Source organism: Charadrius vociferus, unplaced genomic scaffold (assembly GCF_000708025.1).
Source record: "Charadrius vociferus isolate BGI_N301 unplaced genomic scaffold, ASM70802v2 scaffold917, whole genome shotgun sequence".
Classification (NCBI taxonomy): domain Eukaryota; kingdom Metazoa; phylum Chordata; class Aves; order Charadriiformes; family Charadriidae; genus Charadrius; species Charadrius vociferus.
The window spans coordinates 572,173-583,345 of NW_009649175.1; the positions used below are offsets into that span (position 1 = coordinate 572,173).

At 40.7% G+C, this 11,173-nt stretch overlaps 1 protein-coding gene across 2 annotated transcripts; it reads right to left on the reverse strand.

Moving 5' to 3' along the window:
• Window positions 1–2,056: 2,056 nt before the first annotated feature.
• Window positions 2,057–9,619, reverse strand: RNF185 (ring finger protein 185). 2 transcript variants are annotated; one of them, XM_009888581.1, is made up of 6 exons: window positions 9,379–9,619; window positions 7,785–7,803; window positions 7,012–7,124; window positions 6,416–6,470; window positions 4,326–4,443; window positions 2,470–2,762 (listed from the first exon to the last, which is right to left on the reverse strand). In XM_009888581.1, the coding sequence occupies exons 1-6, from the start codon at window positions 9,558–9,560 to the stop codon at window positions 2,665–2,667; spliced, it is 585 nt and encodes a 194-aa protein (XP_009886883.1). In that variant the 5' UTR covers window positions 9,561–9,619; the 3' UTR covers window positions 2,470–2,664. The 2 variants fall into 2 exon arrangements, with proteins under 2 accessions (XP_009886884.1, XP_009886883.1); XM_009888582.1 differs by lacking the exons at window positions 6,416–6,470; window positions 7,012–7,124 and having other exon boundaries at window positions 2,057–2,762; window positions 9,379–9,560.
• Between the last annotated feature and the right edge of the window lie 1,554 nt (window positions 9,620–11,173).

Consider the following 11,173-nt stretch of genomic DNA (forward strand, 5'->3'; position numbering starts at 1 on the left):
AGCTCCTGTCGCTGGGCCCGGTCCGGCCCCGCCGCCCGCGGAACCCCCCCACCCCGCGGTGAGGGAGAAGCGAGGCCCTGTCCCTCCCGCTTACTGAGGCGCGAACCAGCAACGGGCTCCTCTGCTCCTCGTCCTCGAGGTAGGGCTCCGTCCGTCCGCGAAGCACAAAGGAATGGCGGTGCACTCCAGTCAATGTAAAACCATTTTTTTAATTCTAAATCACTTTCACAACAGTGAAAATTAGTGAACGGTAATGGTAATGCACTAAACAAGCCATTATGGGCTGTGTGCAGTCTGAGTACAAGGAGGGGAAGTGGTACGATACAAAAAGCACACTGAGAAAACGGTAGGAATAAAAGCGTTAACACTTTTAGACTATTTCATTCTTGGATTGCCAGAAAATAAGGACTCTCAGTCATGTTTCTGCAGCCACCTCCATCTAAATCTATTATGTCTGTCACCAATAGATGGAAAAAACCCCAAAGCCAGTAAAATTCTGTATTTTAAAACAATTGTTAGTTAAATCAGTTTCAATACTTCTTGAACCTATTACAGTCACTTTTCTGTCCTCTTTATCGGCAAAAGGCTTTAAAGGGATATCCTGCTCCTCCCTGGATAACCTCTGCTCTTAGCATCCAGTTTCTCAATATAAAAAGAAGGAAAACCATCCCTCGCTATCACACGAACTTTCCCTTTTCATCAGCAGGTGGTGCTGCCTGCTCGTGAAAGGAAGTCAGAGCTGCGACATTGTACTACAGCCGGTTGTTTATAAGAATGCAGTAAATAGCCTTTTTCCTAGAAACGGCCCTAGTTGCCAAGTTATGCACTCGAGAAGAACCATATGCAGAAGAAGTTGAGCTTCTCAAAAGTGCCACACAACAAAAGTTGAAGCACCACTTCAGCTATTTGTAGTTGAGCAATACATTCTGCCAGATTACCATCGAGTCAGGTATAAATTTGACTAGATGTGGCAAAACACTGCAGAAGCTTTGCAACGTTCTACTTGCCAGATGGATTTTTGGAGGTAGGCAAGTTAAACTTCAGTCATCCTGTCTTGACACTAAAAGTGAACAGTTGATAATTACATAAATAAGCTTCTACAACAATTATTAACATGTCCTGCCCACAAACCTCATCCATAGACTAGAAAAACGTTAGCTATTTAAACAAGGTTTCTATTAATTGGTTTGTTTTGTCAGTTGTCTATTGCCAGGGAAGTCACAGTATTCATCCTGCAGGAAATCATTATGACTATCAGCAATCTTAATCAAAATAATCTAAAAACAGTAAGAGAAAAAAAATTAATTGCCTAGTCAGAGAAATATGAAAACTGTTCATCTTGCTAGGGCATCTCTCATATCTGCTGTTCTGGAGGAATCTACACAAATACATCAGGAGTACTCTTTAAAGCTGTATACCCAACAGGATTCCAAATCGGCTACAGAGCGCTGACCTTCTGAAATATTTTTCCCTCAGCACATAAATGGTTGTGGTCTCCTCCAGCACTTCAGATTATTATCTTTGGTAGATACTGCAGAGACTCTTGCACCACAGCCGTTCTGCTGTGGCATGGAGTAGCTGTATGCTCCTGTAGAGAGAAGCTCTTCCAAATGTTCCCTACTGTGGCATGTGCTAACAAAGGCAGGATCTCATTTTTCCTCCTGTAGAGTTTTACAGTATGACAAGTCTAACCTCAAAGCTCATGTAAAGATGCCTTTTGTTCCTCTCCCCAAACAAGCTGACCTCCAATCTGTAATAGGATTTTATTTGGAGTACATGATCTTGCGTAGAAAGTCTCAGAGCCTTGGGAAGAATAAACGTAGCGACAGTGACAAGGTTGTGAAGGGAGTATCCATGAGTGCAGCCACAGGCTGCTGCGCAGAACCAAGGAAGACAACACTGTTTTGTCAGTGAGGAACTGGGCTGGGTGAGGCAGACAGGTACGTCGTACTGTTCGGCAACCCCACCTGGCTCCACAAGCAAAGAATCTTCCAGTGTCTGGCTCCAGCAAATTCAGGCTTTAAAAATTGCAGCATAAATTTGTATCCCTTCTTCTAACAGCCATTAGAACCGCTTCTGGAGGGGTTTTCCATCATGCCGGGAAACAACAGCAAGAAGAGAAAACAGTCTCCAAACCTGGTTCCGTTTGCATCAAGTGCTGTGCCCAAAGAGTCTCAGCGGTGCTGTAGATGATTTCCTGAAGAAGGCTGGATGTTGATGTGAAGATGTTAAATAACATCCGCAGCTCTGGCAGATCCATCGTGGTTGCCAAGCACAAGATACCAACCACACTGTAGCAGTTTCCTTACCTGCCCAGTCTACCCTGGGGCAACTGTCTTTCACATAAACCTGGTGTCACTGATTGGCACAGGATTTCAAAGCAGCACTCCTTTTAGGAGCAGAGCTCAAAGCTAGGCCCATGGTTTGCGGCAGGAACCTGTTGTACAAGATAGCTGAGCTGAAATACGCTTTTTAACCAGTGTTTAATTTCCAACTCTGGTGCAAAATACAAGATTCCTCATTGTGCTGTGGTACCACCAATTCCTGAAGCCCATAGTTAGCTACGGAACCAGACACCAAGAGGTTTAAAATGGGATGGGGATGCAGTTTGTAACTGTTTCAACGGCCTTGATGGCCATGAATATACAGAATAATGGAAAAGATTTATGCAATCAACAGCCAGAACATTATCACCAGAGCCACAAACAGGAAGAGGCGGGATAGGAACTGCTCATCCACATATTGAGGAGTCCCTGGAACAGCTGGAAAACAGGAAATAAAAAAATAAAAAACCCACAACACAACAGTTCAGCTCCTTCCTCTTCTCCAGAATTGTGTATATTCTGAACATAGTACATTCATAACTTAAAAGAGATGCAAGGAAATCTACCTGGTGAGAAACTGTTGCTATTTCCTACCCTCAGACTGGCCAGCCATACTGGAAGATCAGAAGGAAGTCAAGCATCAGCTCCCTGAAGCAGGACTCATAGCAAACCTGCTCATGACTAATAGCAGCAGGCAGCTCCAAGTGCTACAGGACCTGCAGGTCAGCTCAGAGTACTTCTGGGGACAGTGCTGAGCCAAGTTCACTGCTTTGTCCACCGTTGACTGCTGAGCTAAGTTCACTGTTTCCATCCTAAGGAACTTTGCCACCTCTACCCGAGCACTCCTCCCCATCCACGTGAAACATCTCTGAATAAGGAAACGGTAAAATGGTCAAAGCCACATGCCTTGACCAAGAGAACTAATGAAAAGCACAAGCGCTCTAAAGCTCAAGATGTGCCTTTCTGGGATGCTTTATTGAATCCACAAATGAAAAGCAGATAAAAGAGTTGGTAAAATTATGGCTGTTACAACAGCATATATTTACATACTCCTTAGCTCAGTCACACCTCCACACAAATTTTCAGTGGACACTGAAGTATAGTTAATAGGCAAATTATTTTGACCCAAGGACAGCACAGGTCCCTGGCAACACAGGTGTGACATGAAGAATGTGTTCCTGTTTCTCATAATTCCTATGCCATATGACATGGTGAAGAAGATTTGCCAGGCACAGCCTTTCACAGAGGAAGTCCAGAAAATCCTGGGCAGTAGGTTTTCTTGTTCAAAACAGGTAGACTCTGTCTACAATACAGATGGGGAGGAGGTTTTCTGAGGATTATTTGATTTTTAGAGAACAAGGCCACTACTTGGAGTAACCCAACTGTTTTTTCTTAATCAAACACAGTGAAATAATTTCACCAGAATATTACTTCTTGTGGAATACAGATGACTGTCTCAGAGATAAATTCCTGGAAAAGGAACGGTCTTTGCTGTCATTATTTTGTGGTACAGAGCAGCAGTTTAAAATTTTCCTTCTCATCTTTCAGGAAACGGTCCTTTCCTGCTGTTTTCAAAATATGGGTCTCCTTCATACACCCTTACTGACTCTATTATTATTATAAGAAACTCCAGTCCAATTCGTCTCATTTTTCAGAGGGAGTCCACTGGTATACCAGTGGAGACATTTGATTTAAAAGGGAGAAGTCTCCAGTGCCGCTGTCCCTCTCCAGTTCTACTGTCCTCTCAGGAGGGCCTTCAGCAAATCATATGGAAGTGAGGAACTTGCTTCTTATATTAGCACTTGTTCAAAAATGTGTAAGACATAGACTATGTTCTCTACTGGGTGTTTTACCTCATTTTGTGTTTCTGTTTACAACACTGATTTACTTTACGGTTCAGAAAGTTTTGTCATTTAGCAGTCTCTTTGTTCAAAAGTTACAAGGGGTTTTGTAAAACATCTGTTTGTGACAGGACTCTCGAGAAGATAGGATGCACGGTACCTGGAGGAGGTCGCCCATCGTTTATGTTGAATGCTGTTGCAAATATACCAAAGGGAAATGCGCCAATGCCGAATGACATTTGGAAGCCACCATCACCAAACCCAAAGCCCTGGAATCCCTGCAGAGAACAAAGCAATAGAAGAGAAAAAAGGTACCAATCATTTAAAGTTTGTTTCAGAATATTTTGTAAAAGTACAGACATTCCCCCTCACTGGCTTCCCTACAGCTGAAGGAGTATCATGCTGTCTGGTGACTTTCAGTCTGCCACACTGTTGTTAAATACCTCCTTAGTTCTCCTGGTTTTAAAATGTTTCACGCAGTAGCAAACTTCTCAGAGCAGTCCAAAAGTTTGAGAAAATGGAAATTAGGAACGGCAGTTCTTGCTTGAAGGCCACAAATTAACAAAAGCTTTTCTGTAACATTTCTCAACTTAAAATAGTATATATATCTGATAATATATCAAAATCAACATTACCAATTCTATTTAGAATGTCTTAACAATGTATTAATAATTCTGTATTAATCACTATTAGCCATATAACTATAAGAAAGGCATTGTAAAAAAATAATCTGCATTGATTTTCATGATATATGTCCATTATTTAAACATTCAGTAAAGTGATAAATTGCCAGTGGGATGCATAGAGCAGTACAGAGAACAGCACAAAAAAAAAAAAAATTACCGGGGGACTCTAATTAAGGTGGCAGATAAAGCCATCTGGGGCAGGAATGCAAGATGTAAGGAAAGCAGGAAAAAAAAGAAGTGTTACAATGCAACAACATTGACCCCTATGGGATCAAGACTAAAATACCACTTCAAGACAAACGATAAGTCTTCTGAATCAAGATGAATCCTACTGTATAAAAGCAGTGTACTATTTGAGAACCAACTGTACATGAATCTAAGTACTTGCATCCTGTTTAAAAACTGTGGATAGCTCACAGTTGCCATGTTCTGTAATCCAGTAAACTGTCCTCTTGTCTCCAAATTAAACCAGTGATACCAATTCTGAAAAACTCTTTGGTCTATCACCTCCAAACAGTGGGAGGACAAAGATGATTTCGCTCATATCATAAAAGCCAGACATTTCTGGGTTGATCTTTGATTTGAGAAGTTAGTCTTTCGACTACAATTCTTCTCAAGCATCAAGGACAGCAAAACACTTTGCATGGCAGGTCCTGCACATGTAGGAAATAGCAGGGCAGCATCACTACTGCCATGTCTTCATACCAGATCCCTCTGACTTACGGCAGCACCAGCTAAAAGGTTCAAACAAGGTATAGCAGCTGATTTAATAAGGTGGCAACTCCCTAGCGAGAGAGAACTGAGCTCCCAATATATTCAATACAGAAATGTTCCTTAATCACACCCAGCAGAGTTGTTTGCTTGAAGCATGAGGTATACAAAAGCTCTCTGAGGACCCTAGGCTGAGTTACACGGAAATATGCAATTGTTTCATCAGGCCATGCTCACTGCCATTGTGCTAAAGAACACTGTGGTCTGTCCTACTGGCTACTCCCACGGCTGTTCAACCTATGCCAGCTGCTGTTTACATTCACTCTATGTAATCTCCTCAACAAAACCACAGATCCCTCTTCAAATTAACAAGTATTCAACAGATATCTACATTCTTTTGCTTGTAATGTACAGTAACATCCCATAGAAATGCTAGAAGCAGGTGTCAGAGCCAAAAAAGTAAGTTCACACATGGATTATATATTTCCATGACAGGTATAGTTTGATGGAAATACACTTCCACAAAGAATTTTCAAAGCAAAGGGTTCCTTATTTTATATATGGAGAATGATCAAGTATGAAAAGCATTTCCAGTGATGCCACACAGGGCTGTTTTCATGAACCACGATTCAAGTTAGTCTGTTCTTTGGGATGCTACAGAGTACTATAGGAATGGGGTTTTCTGCTGCACCACAGCTATCTATTATTCATGAACAACCACTGGGGATGAGCAAGAAATGTGAGCTACAGGATCCTCACACAGAATCTCATGCACACATTAGGTCCTCCAGGATGAATAAATATCACCATCAATAAAAACAACTTATCTGCCCGAGCTTGTTTTTTCACTTACCCCTCTGTTCTCTGGTTCAGGTCTCTGTCCTTGGGGTCGTGGTGGAGTTTTCTCTCTGCAGGAGGTTGTGAAATTAGCTCAAGTGCAAGGATACATGACAATAGTATCTGCAATAGCCTGGCTAATAAGCCAGAACAAACACAGAGCACACTCTCACAGGGCCATGCTGCAGTAGAGCTGGAGGCACTGTGAGCGAGCGCACCACCCAGCTTATGAACCTTCAGCATCACATCGCTGAATTAAGATACTGCACTTTCAAATAACAAAGTTGCATTGCAAAGGCTAGAAACTGAAGACGTGAACACTTTACATAAGCTTCTCCAGTCAGATAACATTCATTGCAACCTGCCACTTGTAACTGATAATTAACATCCAATTCAAATTAAAATAAATTGCCAGTTGAACAAGTAATAAGGTGTGCAAACCTAGGCCCTGAAAAAGCCACAAATATTTGGCAGAAATGTCAGTTCTATCTGTCTTTCGACAAAGTATTTCAAATTGTGAATCCAGCACTTCGATAGTTTCATCTTAAGACCTTAAACTAAAAGTTTCATCTTTAGCTTTCACACAAAAATAGTTGTATTTAGGTTTCTTACCTGGGGTCCTGTTGCCCAGTGCTACCTCTTCCATACAGAGGAATAACTTTATCTCGACTGATTCCTGCTTTGCATACAGGACACACTTGTCTGTTTGGCCTGGTCTCTAGCCACTAAAGGAAAGGAATTCACAAGAAAACTAGTAAAAGACCACAAACCCAACAACATGCAAACCACATCTGCAGCCAGGCAGAGAGACTTTAGCAATTTCTCAGAAAGCCATGGAGCAAAGCATTTTAGTAAGCGCGAAGTAGTCTCCAAAGTGGAGTTGGCATTTTGGCTGTTGTTCTGGTATGATCCACTTAATGATGTGTACACATTCAGAACTGCACTGGAGTAAAATATGAAGAAATAAACAGTACCAACAGTCCTGCATAGGCCAAGGGCTAGTGTAGATACCCTCCTTTCATCTATCTTTTCTATAATGGTACCAACAAGGGAAACCACTACGTATGCAAAGAGAAGTACACTCAGCACTTAAGCCTGCACGCTAAACCCCTGTGAACTGTCTACGGTAATTCTCCTACCAAAACTGGGAATATTCAGTGTTTAAGAAACTCAAAAGCAGGAGGCAAGTGAAACAGAACCTAAGTTTTCTTTTTGCTGAAAGAGCAGATTGCAGGGTGTTGCGCATGAAGTTGCATTAGCAGGTTGCGATTGCCCAGGAGAGAAGGCAGCGCATTTGGAAAGAGGGGGGGATACTCCAGAGAACGAAGGGCTTTATTGAGTAACAGGAGCTGATGAAAGACAAAGTAAAAGGAAACCTGTCTTACCTGGTGTAAACAAGGCCAACTGTGAGCATTCCCAGGACAATTTGTTCACAGAGCAGAAAAAGAGAAGAAAATGAATTAGTTAATGACAACTCGATCCGACAAATGTATAAAGTGTACCACAGATAGCACAGCTTGGAGACAACAGAATCCTGGAATCCAGCTGGGCCAGTTCCATAACCTCCCATTAAAATAATTTGTGAAAGCACAGCCCAAGACCGATCCTCACTGTTTTTTTCAGGTTACGCAATCTAAGTTGCTAACGTGATTCTCTGCATATCACCTTTGATCCCTGGGTCCTCATCCATACCAAAGGCCCATACAGAGGCTTAATTAATCTTAGTGTTTACTGTGCAGACTTTCTCTTCTGATACCATTAAAAGATATCCCTGAACTAAGATGCAAATGAGGAAGATGTCAGTAATGAGACTTCAGGATCTTAAAAGAAGTCACCTAAGGGACTTTTAGTTAAAACATCAGCCACATTCACAGAATCATGGAATAATTCAAGCTGGACAGTACCTCAGGTGGCCTGAAGTCCAACCTGATGCTCAGAGCAGGGTCATTTATTGAGATCAGACCCAGTTGTTCAGGGCAGAGAATTTCCCATTGTACAGAACAACTCTTCAGACTAAATTAATATGGCAACTTAAAAAAGGTCAAAGACAAACCAGCAAGCAGCCATCTGCTTTCAAAGTGGTCTTGACAACACTATTCAGACATGATACATGCTATTTTTTAGGATTCCATCCTTCCAAATCCTTTTGTGCAATAATTTCATCTAATTTTATCTTAACATGCCATCTGCAAGTGATTTTCCATCTCCTCCTAGAATAAAAACCTGGGTTTTCAGATGTTACGTACATTTACACAGAAAAGAAATGCTGTTCTAGGCCTCTATTAAAGAGCATAATTTAGCCTACTGTGTAAAATAAACCAAAAACCCCACAACATTTGGCCATGTCAATCCTTAATAACTTCTTAACATACAAGAAAGGGTATACTCTAGACCAAGCTACCCAACTAAGAAATGCTGCATTATGTTTGTGTGAGACATTTCCAATTCAGATCAAAGAACTGAAAAGTTAGTATTACAACTGCAATACCACATGAAAAGAGAAATAGCCCACATGTAAAAGCTTGTTATCTAATTATTTTTTTATGGTTTCAAATGAAAAAAGAGCAAGCTTGTACAATTTGGCCTCCAGAACCTAGTTTCAGATGCAGGTTTAAGTATGCACAGGTTAGAAAGGAATTTAGGTCTGAACAAGATATCTATGTTAGACCAGACAGCATAAATTAAATAACACACGTAACTAAGCAGTATCAATGAACACTGAACTGTGTATGTGGGGCTGCTCGTTTCGTTGCTTTTACAAAATAATTTAGAAGTATAGGAAGTTTAAGACACAAGAAATCTACTCCTTGGAACACGAGCGAAGAAAAAACAGCTGAGAAGCAAAACCAAAAATCAAAACCATGGTCCTCACCCATTTTATACAAGACATTTTATTTGACATCTAGAATTATAAAAATCATAGGCTTTTATGAGAGATACAAGGTGTTCTGGCTTATCTGTGAGGGCTTGAGTACTTACCAGAAGAGATGTCCACACAAGCTGATCACTGCATCCTTGGCAGTGTCTAAACAGATGTTACATTCGAAAGTGTTGTCCTGATTAGCATTCTCCCCAGCACCATTACTGCTACTGCTGCCACTGGTCCCTCCAGTACTGGAGTTCTTTGTTGATGTAGAAGTCGTGGGTCCTTTGCTTGCCATCCTCAAGAACTACCCAGACACAAGGTCAAGAAAATTTTCCTGCTGGAATCCTAGCAGTGAGAAAGAGAAAAAAAGCAAACAAATAATTTCTTGGCATTATAACATTGCCCTCTTCTGTTCCAAACTAGTAGTGATTTATCTAAGAAGCACTTGAATCCTATTGTTGATGGTTTTAATTAAACATAGCCAAGAGGGATCTTTTTTTAGAAACGAAGCTACTTTAAAGTCCTGAAGTATGACCTGGCCGATGTGTGACCTGTATTTTAAACTTACTGATAAGCAACTGACATCCACTGCCAAAAGAAAACCATCGTATTGTCTCATGAATGCCATTTGCTTTGAGAAGAATGAGCTCACCTACTCACACATGCTCTTCCAAAAATTCAACATAAGTTATAGCTGTGAGTGCAGTCTAAATAGGATTTAATCATGAAGCAATTCACAGCTTGGACAGACAGACTTAATGCATAGTTTTAAGCTCAGTGTTCAGTTAGTATGGAATATTAATGACAATAATGACGAGCAAAGGTGACAGTACTTGATTTGTCTCAGGAGCAGCATATTGCTGCTATCACAGCAGTGTGTTGACACAACTATCAAACATTTCTAGTACTTTCAAACATTTCTAATCTAGTATTAATGCAGTACTTAAAATTTTACTTTAATGTGTTTTAATTTTACTTACATGCTTTCACCTATCATTAACATAATCATATTTATCAAAGAACACCATTTATTTTATTTCAGTAGCAACAACCTCTACAGTCTAATTCCTTGATATGCAAATTCCACAGTTACCTAAAACTTTGAGACTTGGCACAAGGCTTTTACATTTCCAGAAACAAACACTTTTACCAGTGCAAGATTTTTAATCCAAGAACTAATTGAGTTTCAGCAGTTACAGAAATTAATTCACACACACAAAAAAGTTTAAAATGTTCCACTGTGCTTTTCCTGAAACTGACATCATGTTGCTGCTGTAGGGATATGAATACTTAGGTAAGGTTGTGAGAAAGAAACAGGTGATTATCTGAACTTTTTGCAAGTGTACAAATAGTTCAGCATTTTAAAGGGCAACCTGAATTTTTCAGAAGCTAATTTCTTTGCAAACTTACCCCACAAGCATTAAAGGCTTTCCTTACCGTTCTCTTTGTAGCAGTGCTGAAGCACAGGTACAGAACGGCAAAATAAAACCCCAGTATCTCTAGCTGTTATTGTCAACAGCTTTTTTCATACAATCCAATCCCACTGCATGGTCAAGAAAGCACCATACTCAAGCTTCACAAAGGTATTGCAGCAGAGACCCAATTACAGCACGTGAAATATATTTTTGCAGAGCTTTTTCACTCAGTTACATCATTTTGCACAGTGTCCCAGAAGGGCAGCTTTGTGTTCGCAGATGCTGTACTTTAACATACACTGCTTTCAGCACTGCTGACTCTTAGCATTTCACACCATGACTTCATTTACACTCAGCAGCAACACAGTTCATTGTACAAAATTAAAATTCATGTTAGTTCAAGGCAAATGGAAATGCTGCCAGCCCACAAACTATACGCCGAAGACGCTTGGATTTTTCACACACCCTTACTACCAGAATCTTCGGCCTATCT